The 28,000-nt window shown below is 40.3% G+C and overlaps 1 protein-coding gene across 1 annotated transcript in view; it reads left to right on the forward strand.

Annotated features, from left to right (window-relative positions):
• LOC138193523 (metabotropic glutamate receptor 7-like) overlaps positions 1-28,000 on the forward strand; it is a 66,369-nt gene that overhangs the window by 18,070 nt on the left and 20,299 nt on the right. The window contains exons 2-6 of the mRNA XM_069141648.1: positions 7,993-8,209; positions 15,416-15,551; positions 16,147-16,301; positions 18,820-18,957; positions 21,298-21,498. Coding sequence (XP_068997749.1) covers positions 7,993-8,209; positions 15,416-15,551; positions 16,147-16,301; positions 18,820-18,957; positions 21,298-21,498 — 847 coding nt within the window. The remainder of the gene's footprint in view (positions 1-7,992; positions 8,210-15,415; positions 15,552-16,146; positions 16,302-18,819; positions 18,958-21,297; positions 21,499-28,000) is intronic.

Here is a 28,000-nt window from a genome sequence, read left to right on the forward strand (position 1 = left end):
AATCGACTGGGAAAAAGAGAAGTGGGCGGAAAGAAGGAGACGGTGGAAGGTCATGTTAGATAAAGGATTATAAAAGCCTAACTTTCTGTCATGTAACACCAAGGCTAGTTCAGCGGTGTGGGCAACTCTGAAAGGGTGGTGTTTGTGATTTCTGAACTAGAAAGCTGCAGGAACAATAAACATCCAGACTGGTTTCACTGTTCAAGTAAAGTCCTTGTCGAATCACTGCCTGGAAAATGGCAGAGAGAGTGATATGAGGCTGGCTTTGGTGAGGAGAGGAGGGAGACAGCAGGAACTTGGTGGAGGAGGGATTAAAGCAAAGTAACCTATCTCCCACAGAACACATAAACTATAAACACTTGATTTTATTTGGCATCTACAATGTGGAGGAAACTGAGCTGCTGTTTGGCTTACTAGTAATTAATAAGTATCCTTTTTCAAACCATGAAGTATTACATATAGTAGACTTATGAAGGGAGTTGTGGGTGGATGGTTGAGCGTTTAATGCACGATACTTTGAAACTGGAAACTGGAACTGACTGCAGACGAAATCTTGTTCTTTTTCATGGCTTGTTAGACAGAGCCAGCTATGTTTGGATGTATGCTGTCATTGGGGGAAAGGAAGATAAATCTGAAGAAGCTTAGATGCACGAGCTGTTCAATGAGGACAGGTGGTATACCAAGTCAAGTATTACTTGATGGAAACTGATGAAAAACACTTTTCTTGAATGTGTCTCACTATAATGCTACATTTATTGAGCTGTGTAACTAAAAATTTAGCCCACTAATAATAGTGTCCTAGTCACTAATGTGAAATTCTAAATTGTAACTCATTTATTTTCATTAATAAATAGAGAAATGAAACTCTACATTGATAAAAACCTGTTAAAGTGACTCAAATGTGCAATGTTGCAATGTCTTTATAAAGTTATTAATGACTGTTAAACTACTGGTGATTTAAAAAAAAGTTTCAGTAATAAACCTTTGTTTGTAAATTCAAAGAGACATAGTGGTGGTTAAAAAATGTGGTTACTCATTTTTTGGTTTTGATCAATTTCATCAGCATCAGAAGTGTTGAAAAACCAGCTAGAGGTTATACTGGATCGGATCGTACAGGATCTTCCATTGAGGTGCACCATTTGGACGTCTTGATTTTAGTTAACTGAAACCCTTTGTCAAATATTAAGGTTTTAATTAAGTATTAAATCGAGCCAACAGATGTTTCAACTCAGTAACAACTGTAAATATGTAACTATGGCCATTATATTTCCTTAATCTTTAAGTTTTTAAAATCAATATTTTAATATTAACAAGGGACCAAATGATTGTCTGTGAAAGATGCCGGGGACAGTGAAGAATCCACAGAGAAATATCACACGAGTCTCTAGTTTTAGTATCTTTCAGCTCATTATGGTTTTCCTTACTACAATAATCTCCTTTTCATTGTCCTCATCAGCATAGAGCTTTTGAAAAAACATTAAAACAGCTGTAAAAACCCTCTGTGCACTTCATGCTCAACACCAGACAGAAGACAAACATGACTAGCTGGCGAACATAGAGGAACACTTAGCAGCTAAAGAGGTGAATATTTTTTTCTTTGCTTGGTAGAACAGTGAATATTAAACTTAAATCCATCTGGTGGCTGGAAACGCGACTCCAAATACATGTGAATCTTAGTCAGTGTCTTTAAAAGTCAGTTGATATAGAAATCAGTACAAAAAGCTGACAACGAACCTTCAACAGATATGATTTTGCATTGGCAGTGAAGACATTGCAGATACACTGTCAATACAAAGTGCAAAAACATAGCCTCTGCGGATCTATTTGCTATTGCAAATTAGTCATATGTGAGTGTCACATTTTTGGCTGCGAGCGTTGAACTGAAAAATAGGGAGAAAAGAGACTATAAGGACTGAGGGAGAAAGTTGGCTAGCATTGGCACAATGACTGAGGGCAGATTGTCTCGGCTTGGGGGGAAACTGGCAGGCCGAGGACATCTCTGGGCAGGAAGTGTCTGCTGATCATCTGTGTGGGCGTGTCTGCGTGCAGACAGATGACAGGGAGGGAGAGACACATAGGGAGATGAGAGTCACTTGTCTCCCTCCGACGGGGCTGAAACACACAGAGGGGCGGAGGACAAGGGAGCGAGACTGAAAGTCACAGGTTGTGCGAGGGTGCACTGATGAAACGCAGCCTTCACAAAAGGAGAGTTAGAGTGAGAATGAGAGACACAGATGGGCAGGATGAGAGTGACAGAGAGAGGGAGGGAAAGCTGTCGGTTTCCCCCGCCCACCCTGCCTGCCTCCTTGGCTGAGTTGGCAGTGCCACGCTCTGGTAAAGAGAGATTACTAAAGCCCAGCCTGAGGTTGCATGTATGGACACAGTCATTACCTCTGCCCTGCTACAAATGGCGCTGCTGTCTGAATACAAAGCGGTCCCCACCCCCACCATGCAACAGAGCGACTGAGCCTTGATTTAGCAGGACAGATTTAAAACTTGATAACTGCTCAGTATTTTTATGTGCCTGTTTATTGTACAGTATTATTTGGTTTATAGAATATCGACCATGGCTGTTTTACAACGCCAGGCAGAGGAGCTACAAATAAATCTTCTGACGAGGGATGTTTTTTGGGAGCAAATATTTATTGTATTATGGGGCTGGTAATGGTGAATTGCTTTCAAAATGGCTCCTTGGGCAGTGCATTGGATCATACTTTGAGTTTGTGTATGCGTGTCATTGCACTGGTGTCATGTGGACAATCTGTGCATTGGCGTTCAGCCACAGACAGCATGGGGTTAGAGTTGGGTCTGTCAGAACCCGCCGTCATTTCCGCCGTCACCGTGGAGAACGGTTGCAAACAGCAGAGTGGAGCTGAGTGATGTCAAGATATACTTAGAAGCTAATCATGCAGCAAATAGAGGCACAGGGATTCCTGCAACTGGAACTGCCTGGCGGCCCTCGCTCCAGTTAGAGCCATTCAGGGGAAACATTTCAACTCCGCCACTCACAGTTCTTTTGGAGCAATGTTTTTGATTCTGACTCCCTCATGCTCTTGGAGTTTAATGGTTAGAAACCTCAGTCTGGACAACACTCCAGTTTCTGGTTCCTAATTTTTGACATTAATGGATTCTATTCAATGCAGTGTTTTGTCAAGAACAGGTCTGTGGTTGAAGGACAGCTTTTGTTTGTAGTTGGAGTCTTTGTTCAAGAGCCCATGGACTGTCATATTTCTGTTTGGTATGGACACATTGTCTTTTCGTATCTGCAGATTTCCCTCATCTCACATGGCAAGGATAGATGGTTGCCATTGCCCCACCTGAGAGTTGTGATGTACCTTATACTGCAGATTTTTCTTCAAATACTGTTTCTATTTGTGTGATGCATATGAGGGGAAAGATAAAGCATGAGAGCACAGCTCGCTGCATCTGCAAGAATTGCTCTCAGCACATTAGAATCATCACCCTCACATTATCAGAGCACGCCAGTTAAGCACAAACATTAGAGTCTCTCACCTTCCTTTTGAGCTGCCCATGGTGCTTGTGGGCTGCTCTTTGTGGAAATATAACCGAAAGGCCACAGCACTCTAATTAACTTCACCTAGCATTCCCTCTAACCGTGAATGTGTCACCTTTACACAACCTCACTTAGTCACCCCTCTTCTTAAACACCCAAGTTGAAATTCTCATTTAATGTCAGTAAGCAGATTACCACCCCCTACACACACACCTCCCACCACCCATCACTGTCTTCTTTTTTCTCAAGCTTCTTTAGACTTCGCCAACAGATTTTTATTCAGGGCGGCCAAAGTACTTTGTGGTGGTAAATCAATAAAACAGTGTCCCCTATAACAGACCTCTGTGTTTTCCCTCCATCGATCCTGTCAGGCCAGATACATTCAAGAGCAAGCCAGGCGATTACCCTCAGCAATCCTAAGTTTGATCTATACTGTAAATGACAGGTGCCAGACATCAGCTTTGGGTAATTGTGATACTGAAAGGGGGCATCGTTAATCATTCTCTCTCGGCCTGACTCCAGTTGCTCATGATCAGAGATATTGCAGTCGGTATCGACATGGACTGCTTTCAGGCAACAGCACCTGTTCACCTTGTTATAGCACAGAGTATATTATATGATGCCATACTTCACATATAATAGCTTTAAGTATCCTATTAAAACACGAAAAATGGGAGCGATATCAAGTGCATTATGGATAGAACAATTTGGATAAAAAGATGAAGGAGAAAACAAGCCTTTACTCATTACAGTTGCCGAAAATGATTCAAAAATGTTGATAAAATATCTATCCTCCTCGCCTTATTATCACCACATCATCAACCTCACGAAAGACATTCAAATCTGCTGCAATTTGTTGCAACAAGAGCTTATTATAGTTGATGGATTTCCAAACATGTCACTGTGACCAAAGTGGAAAAGCTAAACTTTGCAGCTCATAATCTACTGAGAAAGATAATCAAGTTCAGAAGATTTTAATTTAATTCACTTAGCTCATACAGAAGGATAAATTACTAACTGCCAGACAGAAAAATACAAAGGTGTTACAATCTAATCAGTATCAGTCAGTCAGCTTCTCGTTGTATAATAATTCCTGCAGGTTTAATCCTCGCACCGCACTATTTTCTCAATTAAGGTTTAGCACTTTTGTTACCTGGAGGTCAAAGTGGTAATTAAAAAATCACAGACTGAAAATGTGAGTGTTTGTACTGCAAGGAGGTGTAGTTTCCTGGGGGGAAAAGAGTGTAGAAATTATATCAACAGGGTACAAGCCAGGGACAAAGTAAAAAGCCATTGTCATCTTTAAATGTTTCCCTGCAGCAAAAAGCTCCTGAGAGACAAATGTTAAAGCAGCTCAGGGTCCCAGCCCGGGCGGAGATAGGACGTGATTCAACAAACCTATAACACCTTGTGACTCCACAGTATTACTACAGCAGCTATGATAGATAGACCACTATCACATGTTCCAAATAGGGGCTTTACTTTTAGGAAAGAAGAGTGTTCTTGAATTCAAATCACTGTTGCTGTTGCTTTTTCCATTACTTTGTTGTACTCCATCTTTGACCCAGTATACTCAATTTAGGCTGCACTGAAGGGATTTCACTTGTGACGCAGCAGCAGTCCTACCTCTAAATTTGCCTAATTGCATCACCAATTTGGTGTTTGCCAATTTGTAGGGTTTTTATGGGTTTTTTTGGTGACTTGAAACATATTGAGTTGTATTGAGCCTCACCGCCTCCTCCACTCTTCAATTTGTCAGCTTTGTGCAGTTGACCCCCTTTGAGTTGTGGGTCAAAGCTATAACTCACACTGTGTGAGTTGAGGCGATCCCATCAGCGAGCCGCTGTGTCCTCATTCCCGTGATTCCCCAGTGTCCGTCTGCTTTTGATCACTCTAACAGAAATGGATAGCATTCATACAGTGCTTATATTAGACTGTGTGATGGGGAACTGCGCTGGGATCAAGAGAAGAATGATGTATGTCCCTGCATCCACCTGTCTAACGGGAGGTGGCCATTTTGAACCCAGACATGCCACCAGGTGTGATTGCAGTTTCAAAACCTGAAACAATGGTTGATGAGACTTTATCATGCAGCATTTTTAATGATTTACTTATCAATACAGTTCATTTGAAAAATGTGATTGCAGTCAGATTGATTGAGCTTCTCACTTTTTTTTTCTGGGTTTTGACACGTGTAAAGGTTTTTCCCAACAGACTGTTTTGACTTGTGTCACTTCTTCAAATGATGGCTGGGCCATTTGTGTTTATTCCCCACAAATAGCTAGTGTACTGTATTCACTGTAAAGATGTCTTTAAGCCAGAGGGCACACTGCCTGTCTGTGTGCATTTGTCTGTTTATCTTTCCTTCTTCATCAATGCAACAATTTGCAAAATTTCAGGCACATTCTAGCCTTAGTGACTTTGTATGAAGTCACATTTCCTCTAAAAGTCACTTGCATGTCTGAAGATGCCATCAGTGCAAAATAATTTGGTTATGGACAAAAAGACCTGAGATGGGACTAGATCAACATAATAACAAGTCACCCTGAAAATAACTTATAACTATTGAATAACTGTCAAAGCTTGTCACTCAAAACCACAAATCCCTGAAATAACATCACAGTGGAACGAGAAGAATTGGCAGATCATCAGGATTCACTATGTTGGAACTGTTATCTGTGAAAATTGGAATGGTAATCCATACAGGAGTTTCATTTTAATAGTTTAGTCTCGACCAAAGTGGTGGAGTTACAGACAGACAGGTGCTCGCATGGATAAAATCCTGAAACACTTACAAAAGGCGTTTGGGTTTAAGAACACCTGCAGAATATTAGCAGGGTACTACACATTAGGAAAAGTGACTATCTTGCATCTTTGTAAAGAGCTTGACTGACAGAACCTCTTTTATATACTTATGGGACTCTTATTTATCTACATGTGCACCAAAATGCACAATAAGTTTGTAATTGATAATAATTGTGATTATGCTGCTCCCTTTAAAGTGGGAACATACACAGGTGTTAGTTAAGACATGCAATGTCCATTCAGAATCTGCCAGAAAATATCAATCAAGTGATAGTTCATTCTTGAACTTGGAAACAGAAAAAAAAAGTATGGTCCAGCATTAAAAAGCACTTCATAGATTTGATACAAACTGCACTCAAGATTTATTTACTCACCTTTTCTGGAACTTAAGAGACAAGTTTTATTAAAGTGTTAAGTTTTTTGGCACACGATAATTAAGCTAAGGGCATGACAACTAATCAGACCTCATCCACTGAAAAATTTACCTTGAGAGGTGTTTGAAAGGGGGCTTTTTGTTTTTGCAGCTATCGTATGTATAAAATATGCAATGAAATATATATGGTACCAGTTGCAAACAGATGTTGCTGTAGATATTAGACCTCAGTGTCTATATATGTTAACGTAAAGGTAAGTAGTCCAGTAATACCTGAAAATGTTTGGCAAAGCTAAAGGGTGACGGAGACAAATTAAGGTCTCATCAGGAGAGAAGTGTAAGAGACAATTACGGTACTGTGCTGCTTGTTGATAAAACGTGCTGCAAAGACGTTTTCTGCAATAAGTCATTATTGATATCTTGAGTTGGAAGTTACAGCACTGCATGTTGCCCAGGTAACAGACTGCGCAAATATACTGATCGATGATGATTAATCAACAATGCAATGTGAAATAAATGAGAAACCAAATGCTTATTTGTTTTGCACCCCTTTTAGTCAACAGCGGTCATCTGCCTGTGACACAGCGAGCAGCAACAAGAAACACGTAGTGTTTGTACATGACTCTCCTTGAGAGTAGATTCACCCTCTGCATGTAATGCATTTTGAAAATTTAGTTAGTTTGATAGTTTAACATTTTGGAAAGTATGCCCACAAGAGATAATGTGTTAAATAATACACCTCAGAGGTGTTGGTTGGCAGATTTTTGTTATGTCTGAACATAGCCAGGCCAACTGTTTCCCCCTGTTCCTGGAAAGCTAGGCTAACCAGCTCCTGGAAGAAACTTTGTGCTTAGCATTCAGACACGAGAGGGCCATCAATCGCTTCATCTAACTCTTAGCCAGAAATTGTGTTGCATTGTACAATTTCTTAAGCCTCAAAATCTAGCTGACCATGTGAAACACCTTCTGTATCACATGTGGCATTGCATTATGGGATAAGCAGCAAAAAAACTACTTTTTCATTGCGCTTTGGGAATTTTTCAGGACACTGAACTGAGGATATATTTACTGCATAAACTTCACACTCAGAATACTAAATTGAGAGCACTCAAATCAAATAGCAGAGAGTAAATGTAGTGCACTGTACAGCAAAAAGGGAGCAATTTTGGACACAGCTTTTCAAAACTGATTTGACACAGCAGTCACCATAGCAACCATCTATGATGCTGCACCAGAATAGCATCAACACATAAGTAAACTTTTCCTTTTCCTTCCCCCAACCACGTTTCTTCTCTTCAAGATCCCTCAGATCAGCTATGCGTCAACCGCCCCGGAGTTGAGTGACGACAGGCGCTACGACTTCTTCTCGAGGGTGGTTCCTCCAGACTCGTTCCAGGCCCAGGCCATGGTGGACATTATCCGAGCCCTGGGCTGGACCTACGTCTCCACCATCGCCTCAGAGGGCAGCTATGGAGAGAAGGGAGTGGAGGCCTTCACACAACTCTCCAAAGAAGCAGGTAAGTGATCAGTGTGGGGCACTGCGCAAAAAAATATAGAATACAATTATTTTTATAATAATAATAATAATTTTTTTTTAAAAAAGACTTACACTTGCACTCATCCAGGAGAAGATCAGTTTTGCATTTCCAATTCATCATAAAATCTGTTTTGGGTGAATGAATTATTGATCTGTTTGGCAACCTCTGCCTTAGCTCCCCAATGAGTTGTGGAGTGTTACTGGAAATGTAGACTGAGAAACTGCTTGGAGAGAAGAGGCCACGTCACAGTAATAAGCACAGCCTTCACCCATGTCACTGTTTAAAAAAGAAAATATGACCATTTAGTCTGTTTTTGCTAAATGTAAAGGCAGAAGAGGAATTGTTTGAAAATGATGTCCAATGTGTTCTCTTTGTCCAAAAGAGAGGAAGGAGAGCGTACTGGCAACGGCTCATTTGTGGGAGTTTTGTTTTACATTCTGCCTCTCTGCTTCACTCAGCCTCATATTTTATCACTGGTAGTGAGAGTGGCTGGCTCTGAGGATAATAATGATGGTCGGTCAGATTTCTGGTCACTCACTCTCATCTGTATGAAGCAGCAGAGTTTTAGATATTTAGGCTGTGTTCCAAATTACGTTCTTCCCTTAGTACACTGAGCTATAGTACATGCTCGTACTCTCACTTGTGTAGCACTTGAATTTTGATAGAGAAGTGTTGTTTTAAACCGTTGCCACCGTTGCCACTCCGCACTTACCAGAAATAAACGTAGCATTTCAATGCATCACCTGCCAACATATCGGCTTTCATTATTTTACACAGAAATGAACATGTTTTTGTTCCCTCTGTTGAACACACATAATAAACACTGTGATGGCTTCTATCCAACAGCAAGATGGTGGTACTTAGTGAAAAATTATTTAGTGCGTTGTTCTGCAACAGCTGCAGCTTCCGCCTTAATTTATACATACTTTCAGTCGGTGGTCCCTCCCTTTCCACTACATAGCCAAGATGGCAACCATTGAATGTGAAAATGTGTCCATCGTTTCACACTCAACCTGTGGACCGTTTTGACTGCATCATCCTGGTGCTAGTAGTGCACTGTATGTTTCCATAGCTGACAGTATGAATGCACTGACACACTCAAAATACCGAGTGTAAGTACATAAGTAGGCCATTTAGAACACAGCATTAATCTTTTCAGAAACAAAGCCTGGCTTCTTTAGTGAACTTTACATACATTTCTTGTTGAAACCATATGGTTAAACAAAGAGTACATCGAAAGGTCTAAAAAACAAGCTATTAAAATCCATCTTGTTTGTTGGGTCCTGTCATGCAACATTCATTGTGACTGGTTAAAGTGGCAATAGTTGCTTTTCAAGCTAAATAGTTCCATTGTCACGTTTAGACTTGACAAGGTCAGGATGAGGATCTATAAGTATACTTATGTTTGAGATTTGCATTGTGACCATGTAGTGTGGTTTTGCTTGTAACTGGGTTGAAAATTGTGTACACGCTTGACTACCCAGCTTTTTCCACATTGATGCTGTTGTTGGCATGAAGTGGTATGTGTGAATCAGCAGTCACTGCTGTCGCCAGGAGAGTCAGTTGGTATACCGTGCAGTGGGTCAGCTATCTTTATCAAATCACATGGCTTACTATGCTGTGCTGTAGAAGTCTTTAGACAGTATCTGCTGCAGTTTGTCTGCAGGATGAGGACATTATTACAATACGCTGGGTGATTAAACAAACACGTTTTGCATAAAAGGTCTTAAGGCACAAGAACTGGCATGACTGAGTGTTTGAAACGCCAATCACCTTTCCATCTTTCTGTCACTTTAAGAGAAATGAGACCTGAGCTCCATCCACGACAGTAGCGCCATGCTACAGGATGAAAGCATGTTGCTTCTTCTCACCTCCACCTCTATGAATTGTTATCCATTTCCTGTAAATTTGCAGTGAGCTCTGTCCCTTCTTCTAATAGATTAATGTGCGGAAACCTCTAAAATGAGGAAAGCTAATGATATCCCACAGGCACCGATCAGAAGTCCACCATGTATGAATATTTTATCTGTGTGCATTCATGTCCAGTGTGATCACTCATTAAAACTTTAAAAAGCTGTTTGTGGCAGCATAATTTGCATCGACAGAGCGAGAGAAAAAGTACCGCGTGTAGGATCGAATAAGAAGTCCTGATTCAAGGCGTATTTTTGAAGTTTCAGTTCATCTTATATCCTGAGATAAACACAGTTTCTTCCAGCGAGTTCTCTCAGACACATTTCCACTGATGTTTCTTGTTTTCTTATGCAAAGAGCAGCAAACACAGAGTGATTTTTATTATAATTCCCGAACAGCTACACAAGGGGTATAGAATTATAAGCTATTGTTGTTGTTCACTTATTCTGTTGCGACTGAGCTGCAGTCACTTTGCAATATTTTGCATTCATATACAAATGGGAATTATTGCCTCTAAAGAAAAGCTTCCAGTACCCAAGGCCTCTTATCTTTAATAAACACATTAATTATGTAATAGCATAGCAATATAGTCACAGAATTCATTCAGAGGCACCGGTTCTATGCCAGAACTGACTGGAATGGATTGAATTAAGTAAGAAAATAAAATCTTCGTGAACATGGAAAGAAAATCTGGGAAATACTAAAAGTGTGCAAGAACTGCACAACAACAAAAACATTGCTGGGAGGATGTTGTTGTTGCAGCATCCGTGCAAGTTGATCCATAAGGCCTTGAGACATGTCTTTGTGGCTGCGCTGTTTGGTTGCATTGAAATGTCAGATGCATTAGCAGGATTCTCGCTTCACCACTTCAAGGAGAACCATCTAGCGGCTCTAATGCAATATGGCTGCCCATTCCCCCAAGCTGAGACTAAAGTGATGGTCAGCCTGTATTGATCTCTTCAATTTTTTGCTCCTCTTCTCTTTTTTTTGTTCCACTTTTCTCTCCCATGTTTAGGCACTATTCCATTGTGCACCTTCATCATGGCTCCAGGTGGAACTGGCAAAGATAAATCTTGTTTGTACTTTTCTGTGTCTGTCTGTCTCAAGCCAGAGCGATGGAGTTCAGTTTTCCCATTTGATACAAAAGACTCGCATTTGAGGAAAACCTCCCACAAAGTATCACTGTGGAATTGATTGCAGTAGGTTGCCAACACAATGTGTTCTTAGATCTAGTCTGAGCTGTGAGAGAAAAAAAATTGCCAGCAAAGGACTCATATTTAGCAGGAATAGGGGACTTTAGGGAAAAAGCTGATGCATGTGCAAACACCGTAAAATAGATACTTTTACATGACCCCTCGACATTGCCGAGTCGCAGACGGTGGACCATGGGAGGGCACACAGATGTAGGATGGGGATGTGAGCCTCATGTCAGCCCATTTTGATGTGCTCCCACGTGTTCTGGCGGGCAGACTCGGGAGAGCAGGTCTGCCGTTTGACTGTCGAGGTGATAAATATAATTGCAGCATTACGGATCCCCTGGAGGTTCAGGTTTGGAGGGTGTTGAGTGGGTGGGCGGAGGGTTGAATCCATCAGGAGCCTCTAATTTAAAGGGATTTGTATTTCACCTAGCAAAATGGCACAGCTGAATTCCTCTGCCTGCAGTGCATTTTCAAAACCGACGGCATTGAGGATGAATAATTGAAGCAGTTAATGCAGTGCATGACCTGTGGCACTCAGACAGATAAGTGGAGAACTTCCAAGAGCCTGATGAATTTAGCCATCGTGATCATTAAGCTGTCTTTGACATATTATCAAATGTGGAGCAGAGGTCACCGTTTCATGACATATAGTTTTGATAATATGCTGTAGGATCATAGGTAAATGAATGAGGTACAGCTTTCAGTGTCACAAACCAGCAGACCTCCCTTCAGCTATAAAAAGAAAGTTTACATTTTGAGTGTTCAGACATATTTTAGAAAAAGCGACTTTACAACCTCAATTTCTGCCCTAACTGTGAATGACAGCTAGAAAGTACTGTATTACTATACAGTCCTATTTCTTAGATAGACTTCAATACATTGGAATGAAATACTTTCTTCTCCCAGAGCCTGACATTTATCTGTCCCACATCCCAAATCTCCAGCCAAGACAGACAAGCGGCTCTCCTTTAAATCCACCATTTGAGTGGAGGACTCTTTCAAGTCCACACGCCTCCCAGTGACAGGTGAAAGCGGTCCGACCCACAGCATAGGCCTCTGGAGCTACTGATACAACACTTGCATTTCCATCATGCCTCCCTTGTTCCCCGACTAACTGACTGACCGTCTGACTGACTGACAGATGAGGTATTCTGCAGGCATTCAATAATTTAACTGCCATTGCACAAACGTCGGTCCGCAGCCTTCAGGGCTGTTTTGCGCCTGCAGCGCATTCACTTCTGGTGCTCTCTCTGTGAAGATGAGATCTACTCCGAATGCCTCTTATATTCATCAGTGGCTCCCGTGGTCTCTGCCTGTATTATTGACTGCTGTGACCTATAATACATCTCTGTTCAAGACTGTTAAACCATCGTAAGTCTTCACACAAGCCCGCAGGGTTTTTGTGGTAATGGAGTTAATGCATTTTCATGAGGCTTAAGTTCTCTGTGAAAAAAACGAGTTTTTCTCCTTTTTTTTTTCTCCCTGGAGTTAATGTGTGTGTGATAGCTACCTGCAGACACACTGCCCCCTGGAACTAAAAGGTGCTGCTGATTTGAATTCGTCAGAATCATTTGTTGCATAGTGCTGTAGTTTCTTAAAACAGCGACCTGGAAGTGCAATGTCATATTGTAGGCGTGCTGTCTTAAATTCTTAGAAATCTCTCTGCTGAACCAGAGCTTTACCATCGTTCCTCGGAGACCTACAGCGCTGGCTACTCTGTACAAATGACAACAAGCATGTTTCACTTTAACAGGATACACAAGCCCTTAAGCAAACACGAGGCCATTGTCGGGATCTCCATTTTTATGTTTAGTCCACTTAGGAGGGATAACAGCAGCCATCCCAGAGGTCTTTTGGCAAACACTGAATGTTTTATCGCATCAAGAAAAATCCCCAAATCTGCTTGCTGAGAACAGAAAAATGGATAGCTGAGAGGAGGTTCAGCAGTTGTCATTTTGCTATCTTCTGCCTTTAGAAATACCACAGTAAACTGTGACTGGAGATGTGTGATCTGCCAGCTAAAGGCTGTTTATATCAAAGTAATGAGCCTGAAGAGAGTGGCAATTAGGAGATTCCTCCCATTTTTCTGTCTACGGCAGGGAAACTCAAACTGAAAGGTTATTGGATAGACTATTAAAATGCTTGAGTGGGAGAAATTTTAATTGGTTTGGGTAAAGCTTTTGCTGTTGACTCGGGACACCGGCTGGTGCTTCAGTTCAGGCCTCCAGTAGTTAGGATGTTTCCTTGCACAGGTGATCACATTATCTGTGCTTAAGTAAGTACAATTTATTCAATATAGCACCTTTTACAGAGCAAAGTCACAAGGTGCTTCACAAATGAAAGAGGAAAAAAAGATGTTAAGAATTAAGTAAATGATGAAAATGAATGAAAAAGAAACAAGAAATAAAAACATATGCAACAGCAGACCTTAAAAATCACTTTAAGTTAAAAGCACTACATAACATGAGGTGAGACAAAGGCCTGCTTGAACAAATGAGTCTTAAGCTGGTTTTAAAAGGCATCAGCAGAGACTGCAAAATGTATGTATACAGGAAGACCAGCAGCCAACACTTCAAAGGAACAACCACCTTTTGTTGTCAGTTGAGTGCTAGAGAGAACCAGTAAGCCCTGGTCAGAAGATCTAAGTAACCTACCGGGGAAATAAGGATGGAGCAGGACAGATATACAGTACTTAGGTGGCTGACCATAGAGGCTTTATATATGAAAACAAGAACCTGAGGATTGTTGTGATGTGAGTCATGCTGCTGGACCTGTTCAGCAGCCTTGTAGCAAAGTGTTGAACCATTTGGAGACGGTCCAGAGACGACTTGCTGAGGCAGATGAAAAAGGAATTGCAATGGTCTAGGCGGGGATGATAGAAAGGAATGAATGATGATTCTTTCTAGCTCATATTGTGATACAACAGACTTCAGCTTAGCAATGTTTTTTTAAAAGAAATATATACGTGTAAAAAACTTGCTGTTGATCAAAAGACTAAAGAGCAAATATAATACTGAGATTTCTAAGATTAAACTGTACAGCTGAAAAAAGCGACCCAATACACTGAGCAACCTGAGAAGCTATGTTATCTGAGGAAAAGAGCAACAATTTCAGACATGTAGGGACACAGAAAAACTCCTGTCCAACTGACAAGAGGAGAACCAGTCCAGGGCGCTCCAAGAGAAACCCACCCACTGCCTCAGCCTTTCACTCAGCATGCTGCGATGCTGAGAGCTTAAACAGTTAGTGATCATCCACACCTATAATTACCACTCCACAGTGAAGCAAAGCTCTCTTTTATTTTTTGTTTTATGAAAAGGGTCATTTTGCTTTTCTAACCAATAATGAGCTGTTAAATGTCAAACCAAAGAAACCAATATTCAGTAATCTGCTAAAGATTTCCAATACATAAAATTATAAATTACCAGTTACAGTAATACACCATGCCAAATACACTATCCAACAATTATTTAGTTACTAACTAAAGCAATCAGACCCGTTCATCATGTACAAACTCATTAGTGATGATCTGTCTTCGAGTGATTTATTGTCAGTATTAATATCCTCTTTGCTTGTTATTGCCAGCTGTACTATCTGATTGGTTCAGGTTCCAATAAGAGATGTTTGATAATGACTTTAAATGAAATTTCAATGGCAAGCTGTTCTCAAATCAATAACTTGAAATCTGTAGCTTTATGTCCCAGTTTGTGTGGATTATTGGATTTGTTCTAGCAGATATGTTTATAACTCTCACTCTGTGCTCAGTCGGAAGGTGCCATTTGAGTGTTATATTGCATGCTGCGGTTAGCAGATCATAGCCAAAATGTAAATGTATACACTGTAAGACTATCATTTAGACTGTACAGCAAGCGTGACAGCCACATCATCAAAATCTCACTATTGTGCTCAAATGTGTTTTCCATTTCCATATGGATGAGAGGGGGGAGAAAAAAGCAGCTATTGTAACCTGAGGCTTTGTGTGTGTGACTGTGAGTACATCTGTGTGTCAGAGTGAGTGAATGGGTGAGATCATCCCAGAGGCCTTATCATTTCTTACTCCTGTCCTATTAAAAAGGTGGAATCTGTATCGCCCAGTCTTTGAAAATCCCGCACAACCCGAAGCTGGAGGATTACGACAAAACCATCCAACAACTGTTGGAAACGCAGCACTCGCGGGCAGTCATCATCTTCGCCAGTGAAGAAGACATACGGTGAGCAGCACAGAACATTCTGGCTACATCCATGTCGTTCCGGCGTGTTGTTGACTTGCCATGGTAGGTCTTTAATCTCTGAAAACAGGCTGGAGGTGCAGATTTACCATGCACACAGGCTGTGTCTGCTACACAAACACACCTATAACAACACAAACACAAGCATGTCTCAGAGGAGAAGTGGGAAATAGAGATCACAACAAAGCAACAGAGATATTGTTTCATTTACAAAGCCCAGTGGGTAACATTTATGTAAATAAACACAAAATCAACCGTTTAGTAAGTATAAATTCAGCGTGAATAATCCAAAAGTGAAATACAAAAGATGAGAGAAGAAGACATGGAGACAAATGCCTGTTTTCTTTAAATAAAAGATGAAAAGTACCAGCCCTGCTTCATGCAAAACACATACTACGAAATTACAATATACCCCTCCTCTTCTCTCACCTTTAATGAGATAAACTGAAGAAGTGCACATGAGAGGGCTGTAATGTCAAAACAACCCCTTTAAAGCTGGCTGTGCCTCCGTGTAATAGATATTAGAGGCACATAGCTCTTGTGCTCTCTCCTAATAAACACATGAATGCCCTTGCAGGGGAGTTCTCAATGCCACCAAGAGGGCCAATCAGGTGGGCCATTTCCTGTGGATTGGATCTGACAGCTGGGGGGCCAAGAGCAGTGCGATCCACCAGCTCGAGGATGTAGCCGTGGGAGCAGTCACCATACTACCCAAACGCTCCTCCATTAAAGGTATGCACACAGCGTGTACACACACAGATTCACACTGCAAGCTTCAACACGTTCAGTTACTCTGTTTCATTCCAATCTATTCTGTTGCTTTGTTAGACATAGGGAGGTTTTTTTGCTTCTCTGTTTGTTTGTTCATCAGTTACAGACCTAAAAAAAAAAAGAGTTTAAAAATAAATAAATGTTTTGATTTAAATACATCTGCAATCCTTGTTTTTTGGGTCACTTGACACTCCTGTAAACCCATTATCAGCTTCTGGGTTGCTGGGACAAATTTGTTTGCCAATTTACACAACCAGCAGTTATGTAGTAACAACAACAACGTTCATTTAAGGTCATGTTTTGGCTGTCAGGTGAATTTCAGTCCAAAATGTATTCTCTTTGATTTATTTGATTTATTGTAAATCTAAAAATAATTATTCGATAATTACAGCTGGCTCAAATATGAAATGATAATCTTTTCGGTTACTTTGGGGCAGCTATGAGCTTTCTAATGACCTATTATCAGCTTATGAAGTTGATACAGTGGAAGTGTTGCCAAGAATTAGCCTGTTTTAGCAGAAATTGGGATTCGTGGTCATGGACTACCACAAACATACAACACTCTCTCTCCTTTTAGCTCTATGTTGCTCTCCACAACCACATTATTTAAATCTGTATCTTTAGTTGTAGGACAAACATAAGTGTCCACTGTGTTCACAAACTAGTTGCTAACTTTGTCTGATGCATACATTTGGTTTAACAGAGGTTTTTTTTGTAAAAAATATCCTCAAAGCAATTCTGAAAAACTGAATAAGGGAAACATTTAAGTCCAAATTATGAGCATAAAGACACCAAAATGCTCCATAGAGCTTACAGGAACTAAAGAGTCAAGTCATTATTCTCTGCAGGTTCATCACTATGAGCAATCTCTGTTATATCAAACAGTCATTTCAAACAGTATCGTTAATATGACAAATGTATTAATGCAGCTTTAAAAACACACTGGATTTTTGTAATAAGAACAAAGGATTAAAGAAAAATGCACGCTCTAGAAAACAATTAACATTCTGTAGCTATGGTGTGTTCAGTGCATTTCAGCAGTGATGACCTATTTTTATTTACCTTGTTTGCAACCTCTCGATCTCCCTCTGCCTTATGTATTTCTACTTCAGTAGGCAATTTCCTACATTTCTCCGAGTTACTTTTGACAGTCCTCAGAGAACAAGAATGACCTTGCTGTTGCATTAGGCTGTGGATTGTACATAACCAGACTAAAGTCGTTCACGATAAGCTGGCCTCTTTTTTTTCCCATTGAAACTAGTGAATGTGAGCTTTTTCACCTTTTGCAGGCATCACATATATACTTATCCGTGCTATGTGATTATTTTCTTGAAAACTGAAAAGTCTCTGCTCTCTGGATCATTATTGAAAGGGACACAAAATGATAGGTTGGATGAAAAGCTTTAATTTAGTTTTTAATTGTAAGCATTCATGTTTTTAGACCAATTTAACATTTTTTTTCCCATTCATTTCGATAATGAAACTGTCTCTCTCTAAAACTGTAGAGAAAAAGGAAGCGAAGGAGGAAATTATACGGCTGAGATTGTGAGAATGGGCAAAATTCACCACAGAAATATTCTCAGCATGTACCATCTGTTTTAAGTTCTGTCCAGTGTCACGGTTCTAATAACCATTCATCATTACAATCGAGGAAATTCGAAAGTCTGAGTTATATGAAGCTTTGCTTAATTAGGGGAGGTCTAGCCAGGACAAATGTACACTCTGGAGGCTGCGAGAACATTATTAATCCACCATGCATCATTGATGGTCTTTCAGCTGAGTCATTCAGCTCCTTATTAGCCGTTATCACCTCTACTCACACAATTCAGCTGATGTGACCGGATAACACTGTGGGGACACAGTAAAATGTGAAATTCAGATTATCCTCCAGAAATAAATGTGTGTGCTCTGAAATACAGGGTAAAAAAAAATAAAACACTGCACCCTGAATCTCATGGTGAAGTTTTGTCCCAGCATAGTCTGCTGACCCACATTGGGTAGTATAGTTGCACAAAGAAGAGAGGATTTTTTTTTTTTTGTCTGTCTTTGTTGCAGCTGATGCTTAATACAGGCACCCAAGCCCTGCTGAAATGAGTGTTAAGCTGATACATCATGTCTCCAATCCATCTCTGTTGTAAAGAATAACCTGTTCAGCACCTATAGGACCTCACAGCCGGAGGCAACAGGCTATGGCACCACTTACACTCCCAGTCTTATTTATTATGCATCCTGTTTTTTAATTAATGTAATTTCCTAGATGAAAGAAGTGATTAAAGTTACATGGGGCTTGCGAGGAAGAGGAACCACCATGGTCAAATTTTGATGAAGTGTAGTGCTTGCTGGTGTGCTTCCAACACCTTGCGGACCGCACCTCAGCACCACCACCACACTGCTGCATGTTTCACTTCATTTCCTCCAGGTCTGAATTGGTTGATAATTGGTCCGGAACTGAGCCATTCTCCTCTTTCCTCTATTCCAGGATTTGATGAATACTTCACTGCACTCACCCTCGAGAACAATCGCAGGAATGTGTGGTTTGCTGAGTTCTGGGAGGAAAACTTTGACTGCAGGCTGCTCAGTACCTCGAAGAAAGAGGATACCAGTCGTAAATGCACGGGTATGTGAGTTTTGACATGAAACAATTAGGAATATTTCTGTAATACACTGAAAGACGATGTATAAATTCACTAATCTAAGTCAGGTTGGTGTGAACTTGACCTTTTGTTCACATTAGAAGCTGTAGGTAGACTGCTGGGGTTTAATTCAACCCCTCTTGCCTCCGTTGCAGCCAGAATGTCTAACACCAGGTGTTTCTGCCCAGCGGGGGCAGAACAGGCAGAGTTTATTATTAGAATAATAATGCACAACGTGTCTTAGTCATTCTACAGTTAGAGACCGTCTGCTCCTGCGGCTAATATCCTGTAACTCTTGAAGGTCCCATATTATATACATTCAGGTCCATTTATTTTTTTTGTATTATATAGCAGGTTAGGGAGCTATATACATACTGTGAAAAAGTCAAAACGCAGAGGCCACAGAGAAATGCATACAGCCTGTATTCAGTAACTGCGTCGTGTGGACCACAGTGAGTTTGTGATGTCACAAACTCACTCATGTCATATGTCCGCCGTCAACACGGCCCACTGTCCAACCTTTCATGTGAACAAAAACACTGATAAGTCATTCTATCAGAGCTAACAAGCTACAAGCTTGAAGACAACCTGTGATTGGCCTGGACATGTGCCACTCAGAAAACCCTTAGCCAATCAGAAGAGAGGGTCCTAATATTGATGAGCCTTAAAGACACAGACAAAAAACAGCCTGTTCTCGATAGATCCCCAGAGAGAAGCTTAAGAGAGGAACTATAAAACTACTTTTGGTACTTCAAACCACTAAATATTTTCTCATAGATATTAAGACTGCAAATAAAACTGGAAAAGAGTAATATATGGAACTTTTAAGTCCCATATCTCCTCTGCTCCCTGTTAACCCAGTCACCTTGACAGCTCAGCACACTAACTGCAGAGTGCCAGAGGATGATTTATTTAGGCTGGAATTCACAGAGAAAATGACAGAAAGCTACGTAAATACTGTTCAGTTGTGCTTTGTCTTTCTGATAATATTAATGTTAGTGTCGTTTCCAGCAGTGATGCATGCTCATATTACCTAAACTCGGTCTGCCAACGGTGTGACAGGCATTGCACTGCATTCATTATCTGTGTGGATGATGCCTGTGATGTGGGATGCTGTATTAATCTTCCTTGCATACGTGGTGACAGTAATAGCAGTGTGACACAAGTTATTGTTTGCTGAAGGATTTTGTTTCCTTTATAATCTTCCGTACGGCGTCTTTTATCATGCATCAAAGACAGAAGATGCCCCTCCATTTAGTGAGCCCCACAAACGCTCTGTAGAATGACTGTAAAAAGCCTTTTATCTTTTCTTCAATTCCACTGAAAACACCTCTACAAACCTCTCTATATTGTCTCTTTAAACCTCAAGCTGAGCTGATATTTATGAATGTTAAATACTAATATGAGGTTTTTGCATTCAAAGACTGTCCATTGAGCACCCTATGCAGGGCTCCCAAAGCAAAAAGGTTATGTGTGGGCTGAAATGTATGTTAAGTTCTGAGGAATGGGCTGAAATGTCAACACAGATTGCTTCTGCACTTCTTCAGATTATGGATGTCTCCCACATTCACATACATGTTTCATCCTGCTGTGAACAGCTATCACTGAGGAGAAAATCATAATTTAGTATTCAGTTATTATCTTGATTGTGCATTTTTGTTAAGTGGGAGCTTGAATATTATAATTATGATAATAGTGATAATGATTATCTTTAAAAGTAATAGTATTATTTTGGATGTTGTGATTTTTAATTCACCATTGAAATGCAGCTGTAATCCACCCCGAGTATAAAACTGAAAATTTAGTTTGTAAGAAAAACAAAAATACATCAGAGGAGGAACATTATGAATTCAAGCAGCGTACCAGCAGACTGAGGGAAAACCTTTACAGTAGCCCATAGAGAAAGGGCAGTACACTGGGAGGAGGATATAAAAGAACAGGAAGCCACTGTAGCAGAGTATGTTTCAAAAGTTCATAGAGATCTTCATCACTTTTCAGATGGTACAAATGAGCTCCATTGTTAGCAGCCTATTACTTTGTAATGCACTGCAGTAATTCACTCAGAGTCTGCTGTATTTGTCACAAATACTTTGTCTCACAGCTCAGCTTGATATGTTCCCCTCGGGAATTAAATGTGTCTTCTTATTTCCTATTCCACGTTGTCGCTTTAGGTGTAATTCCCCTAGAATCAAAACAGCAGCAAATGGTAAACGGAGGACTAAAACAGAAGCTGGTGATGATGGGGAGAGCTGAGGGAATGTAATGTCTTAATGGCTCATGATGCACTTGGCTGAAAGTCCTCCTCTTCCTTCTGCTTTCCTCAGGCCAGGAGCGCATCGGGATCGACTCCAAGTATGAGCAGGAAGGGAAAGTGCAGTTTGTGATTGACGCGGTGTACGCCATGGCCCACGCTCTCCACAGCATGCAGAGGGACTTGTGTCCTGATCATCCTGACGTTTGTCCACAGATGGAGACTGCAGAGGGAAAGACTCTGCTGAGGTACATCCGAAACACCAGCTTCAACGGTGAGTGACACGTTGTAAAAGTTTACACATCAGATGATTATGGACTCTGTGGGGAAAAAACACAAAATTAATTATGTTAAAGCTTATAAACACAAAGCTAAAATTAAATTACCAGCTACTTATCATCACTGCAGCTACACTGTTATGTTGTCTCATTTAAAAGGAGGAAGCGTTTTTTTGTCCACCACGTTTCAAGCTCTGTTTTGGACATACAAGATAATAGAACTTACTGGAACAGAAAAATATATAAATATTCACTGACTGCTGGGATACCCAGCTTAGCTTAGTTTAAGCATAAAGACTGGTTCTTTCACCAAAAAAAATGACAACATCTTACTTCCCACATCTCTAAAGCTCACTAATTCATTTTATTAATCTGTACAAAAACTGACATGTTGGAAAGACAAGTTATAGTTTACTCAACTCCTTCTTGGTCAGGAGCTGTTGCTTCCTGAAGTCTCACATTGTTGCCTGGCAAACGCCCGAGGCTGATGATTAACCTGCACATAACCCCTGTAAAATGGTGATTGTCTTTTTTTTTTTTACAATTAGGTGATTGAATGAAATCAACAAATAAGATTAAAGGCGGTAATTAATTAGCTTCATAGGTGCTGGTAGGGTTTGGTTCGGGTGAAACAAGCTTTTCCCTTGTTCTTCATTCTACGCTGAGCATCTCCTCGCGCAGGGTGATATCAATCTTCTCATCTAACTTGTGGCAAGAGACAGACTAAGCATATTTCTAAAAATGTCAAATTATCCCTTGGAGTATTTTATTCAGCTGCTTTGTATCCACAATTTAGAGAAAAAAACTAAAGCGTGGACCCAAAAACAAGAGCAGTTTCTGAGTATAAAAAAAATTTGGCAGAAATAGTAATAAATAAACACCACCTGTTCTGTTTTATGCTTCATATGCAGTCACTTGTGGGCTGGCTACAGTTTAAATTTGCATTCAATTTGATTCGTAACCCGGAGCACCGGAACATTTTCTGGTCCTGTAAATATGATGTTTGATGGGTCTGCCTCTACTTGAACCTCTACATTATTCATCCCTATGCAGAAAGTGGAAGATGCTTAACAATTAATGGCCAATAGCTATGAATGACAGCTGCTCTAAAATGCAGGAGAGAACGCAAGAGGGGAGCCGGTTGGGAGATGAGTTTAAGAAAAGAGAAACCTTTGTTATTACAAATGTGCTGGCATATATGTCAGCCACTGATCATTAGAGGCTCTTTTCAAGTACATGGTGTCTTCTCAAAATGTACTAGATAAGACTCAGCAAGCTATTAGATTATACTGGCTCAGGAATCAGTATAATCTTCTAAAAAAAAATTAGCCTACTTTTAGAGGTGGACCCAGTTTATTATAAAGTATTAAAATAACACTCTGTGATGTATCTCATGTAGGATTTTGATGAGATCTGTGGAAAATGTGTAGTTGTATATATTTTACGGGGATAGACATATTGTACTAGTGATTAACTTTAGATTGCTGTTTTTTAATTCACCGCATTTATTTTTTGGCTTTTTGTTTGTGTGTGTATTTCTAATAGGGAACATATAAAATATATCCCATGACTGAAAAGGAGCACGGAGATGACAAAACCTCCTCGCCTGGTTAACGGACTTAATAAAACAGTAACATAGGCAAATAATTACAAGCTTTTTAAAGATTTTTGTCATTGAATACATCTATTATTTAAAAACCAGCAAACTGTTGACAGGCCCAGTGGTTCTGCTTTTTGTTGAACTTGAAGTACATCTTTAGTGCCATTATTAATTCACAGTGGGATTTGAGGAATTTGAACAATTAGGTTTCTAATCTGATAATCAGACAACATTTCCATTTCATTTCATGATTCCATCAGAGATCCTGTTGTTCATGTTGGCTGGTTTCTATTTTTGTTTGTTCTGCAGCGTGACATATCTGTCCCACCACCATCACTTTCAGTCAAAATAGAAACTGTGGAAGCGCTTGCTCGAGAAGAGTTAACAGTTTTCACAACAATGGAATAATTATGCAGATTTAATTGTTATTTAAGTTTTAATACAACAAGCCACACAGCTTGTCAGTCATATCCATGCTTTTTGTGGCAATTTTTCTATATTTCTTTGGTTGAATGAGCTACTTTTCTGGCTCTGACAGGAGGACATATCTGTTCTTAATCTTGCCCAGAATGCTTTGATTTGCTGGGGTTTTTTTTGTTTGTTTTTTTAATCCAAATGTAGTCTATGTAACACACTAGATTTCCTGTGTTAAGTTTAGGACTGTCTTTAGGTCGCTCTGGGAGTGAATAAAACACAGCAAATGTTTGCAGTTTAAAACAAGGAACTGAACTGCAATTTATTATAGTTATTAACACACAGAAAATCAAGGGAACAACATAAAAGAAAAATAACAAATTCAAATAATAACCCCAATACCGGTATTTCTCCCACAGTCAGTCAGTTTCAGTCTCTTGTCTTTCAGTCTACTACCCGGGTAGTGTATGTCTGGAGGCTCTCAGACTAACTCTTATCTGAATCTTTTTGCTCGTCGGTGCTCCGGCAGGAGAATCCAAGAAGACCAAATGCAGCTTCACCCACGGAGAAGACGATCAGGGATCGCAGGGTCACTCAGCTCCAGCGCTCTGTGGAGGTTTCTGGGGATCGCTGTCTCCATCACAGATCCATACAAAAAAAAAACAATCTGCATGCAGCAGAATTGAATACGATGTCAGTACTATAATTTCTAAACTCTATTGTTGGTGTAACAGTAAATGACCAGTAAAATAGTATACACACATATATATATAGATATATCTATCTATATCTATATATAGATAGATATATCTATATATATAATATTCACTATGGTCAATATTAACATAGCAACATATTTCACACACACATGTACTCATGTCTCAGTGACATCTATCACTTATACCTAACAGACATTATTTAAACGTCCACCGTTACTAAGCAACACACTCAACAGCTGTTCTCAATCTGACCGTTTACTTCTGGCGCTAAAACAAGAAAATGACGTCATCGTTCCCGCTCGGCTTCAACAGGTCCCGACGCATTAGCCACTCAGCGCTTAGCTAGCCCCGTCGGTCACATGTAGCTCCACAATCACAGATATCAACCACGTAAAATAATATTCAACAACAAATTAATATTTATCTCCGACTGGTTTTTTTCCTCTTCTCTCCTGATCGGTATCTTTAGCCCAACTAAACAACTGTCCTCCTTTGTAGCTCTACAGCAACGGCTAACTGTGAGCAACGCATTCGTCACTCACCGGAGATTCTTCTCAGACTTAAAGAAACTTTTTCCTTCGGAGTCGGTCTGGTTAACGATCAAATAAATAAAGATCCTCAAAAGCAGTGAGCAAAAAAAAAAATCAACCAAATGAGATTCTTCATGGTGTAGATCATGACGCTGCTGTTTCATTGGAGGCATAAAGGGTCGTCTCCCGGGAGACGGCTTTGATCTCCCGACGTGCACGAGAGCGCCCCTCTGGTGAACGTCGGTACTGCATGTTTGAGTTAACCCTTTAGTTGCTGGTAAAAACTAATGTGGGTTACACAAACAACACCAGAACTGTTTGAATTGCTGAAAGAAAATTGGTAATGTGGGCAGGGATTCAGAGGTCTGGAAGCAGCTGTTGAAATTTCAGCCAAACGTAAAGGATAAAGCTGGAAATGACATGTGTTTTTTGTTACTGTCAAAAATCCCATTAATAGACCTGCTGTCCTCAAACGGAACTCGTGAACTACGATGCAGGAAGTCGTGTGCATGTTGTACTCTCCGCTCATGTGCTAGAGTTGTGAGAGCGTTGCTGCCGGGCCACGGCACCTCGGACAGTGTCTACAAGCCCGAGAGGCTAATAATTCAGGAAGCCAGCAGCCGGGTAACGTAAGGCAGGAAATGCAAAGGATGACATATGGAAAAGATAAGGCTGTTTGGAACGTTAACATGTTCCTCAAAAGTATTATGAAGAAAACTTCTTTGTAACTAAAATGTACACAACCGAATAACTTACCAACAAGAAAAAAATGAACTTCAATGGCCTCTTCACTTCAGCAAACAACTTGTGACTGAAGGAGGCCTTCTTATGGACTCTTCTCATAAACACGACCCCATTAGACGTTCTGACGTCCCCCAGCTCCTAATTTTACTCAGTGCATACATTTTTTTTTTTTATTTTAAAGTAAATATGTAGTTCACTTTTCTTGAAATAACGTAACGGCTGGACACTGAAGTCATTATCAAACAGGAGTAAAAAAGTGTGTGTTGTTGGGGACTATTATCAGTTTGAGACTCATGGACATGTGTTGCTTTCATGAGTATTTAGGGTCGCTGGTTGGTGTATGGGATCAGTATTCATTATAATGAAACAACATATCCGGTGAATTAAAAATAGTTTTCAGACAACTGTGTTAATCTATAGGATAGAGAGGAACAGTTTTGAATTGATTAATATCATCATGTCAGCTCTGTTGTTGAAAATGAAAAAAAAAAAAGAAGAATATCATTCAAGATTTCAAGATGGATAAGTGACATAATTCTCAACAATTATCGTGATCGGTTAAAAGTTTGTTTAAATAATTGTGTGTTTTGTTGACACTAGTAAGCATTGCAAAGATCACAATTACCAGGGTAAATTACTCCATACAATTATTTATATACAGAAAAGTGTTAAAGCAAACTTCTGTCAGCGAGCTAAAGAGCTGCCCGCTTTCCTCTAACACTGTCACTATGGCAGCAGTGCCGAGTTCCAGCAGGCAAGAAACCCTCTAATTTTAAGATGGAACTAACAGAATATATGCAATACCCTGAGCAAATATTTCAAAGAGTCCTTAACTAAGAGCAGATTCATGCATTGGATTGAGAGTCTGTTGTCCAATCTTAGTAACCATCTGGGTTTGTGCTGACTTTTCAGCCTCCAACAAACATTCACCTCAGTGTGGCCATGACAAAGAAGGGGGTTTCATTTCAGCTTCTATCTGCTCTACCTCTTCCCACCTTGCGATTATACTCTCAAACCTTTGTACCGGCTTTGTACTGTTGGTGCTCCGTCCGGCATATCTCACTGCCCCTTATTGCATTTAGACTGTAATCACGTGCAGTATCTTGCGTATGTGCTCCTGCTAATGTATGTTTGAGAGCCAAGGAGTGTAATGCTCCTTTGTTGATCTCCCCACTGTGTTGGATTCACAGAGCTGAGGAGTGAAAAAAAAAGAAAAAAAAAAGGAAAGAATAATGATGCGAGAGAAACACAGCAGTGGATCCCTGGTCCACCCACACTGCTCAGCACAGCACAGCAGCAGTGCACTTTTGTCATGTCTTAGTTCAGAGCCACATGCAAATGTATTAATCTTTCATCTTAGACAGCGCTCTCACTAAGGAGTCTACAAAGACCATTTTGTTCCCTTGAAAATATCAGGCAATAGAAAAGAGAAATTAATTTCTCATGTTTTTTTATCTGCACGTGCAGAAACACCACTTAATTATTTGCTCTAAAGCTGAAGAGCGCCAAGTGCCCAATCATTCATGTCACTTCACTGAATGACTTTGTATGTTTGTGTATTTGTGTATGCTATATATTTTTGATGGGGAGTGGAGAAATAATGGTACAGCCCTGTCACAGCTTCTGCTCACAGGAGTCAATACCTTGTCAACATCTTTATACACTGTGTCAACATGTACACGGTCTGTGTGGCAGAAGCAAAAGTGACAGGACAGTGACTGCCACCCACTGAGTTTTACTTTGGATTTTTATATTGACAGAGTTTTCACTACAGGTTTCACAAGTACACTTGAATTAGTTCCAAACAGCCATCCTGCTCCATTGTCTGCGCTGACACATGGATATTAGTGTTCCGCTTTTAAGTGGAAGCATCGAGGGGTCGAACGGTGCCATTTTTGTGTCGTTAATTTGGAATACATGTGCTGTAACTTTGCATAACTGCAGATAGTGACAGACTTATGGCTCTAAATCAAAACGGAAATGGCCAATTAAAGTCTTACAAACTGACATTAGTGATACGCAATGCTGTCACAAAGTACAAAAGGAAAATGTGGATGCTTGTCCACCGTATTTTATGAAAAAGGCCCCTCATTATGTTGTCTAAACTGGGCTTTTTTTCTCCTGATTCCTCTGCCTTTCTTGTTTTACAAGAGACTTTTGGCCTGAAACTTTTGTAGAATGTTCAATGACAAATGTCCTTGGATGAAACTGGAGGGACATGAAATTCCCTTCTGGCTGCAAACTAAGGAGAAGGTGCGGTGGCCTTCAATCCAAAAGCCACAAGCTCTGTTCTAGATACAAAAGACAGCATGTTCCCAAAGTGTTTTGGACACAATCTCGTGGTCCTTTTGCCACACTTTTTTTTTTATAGCCACAGCTATTAAAGTACTTAATTCCCATGCCAAGTGTCATCAGACTCCCCCCGTCCCATTTCAAAAAATGGTATCTCCATTCAAGCATGTGAACCACTGTATGCAGTGCCAAGGTGAGC

The sequence above is a fragment of the Embiotoca jacksoni genome, unplaced genomic scaffold (genome assembly GCF_022577435.1).
Source record: "Embiotoca jacksoni isolate LCO1_2020_lvr unplaced genomic scaffold, fEmbJac1.0.p SCAF_9, whole genome shotgun sequence".
In the NCBI taxonomy this organism is placed as follows: Eukaryota; Metazoa; Chordata; class Actinopteri; family Embiotocidae; genus Embiotoca; species Embiotoca jacksoni.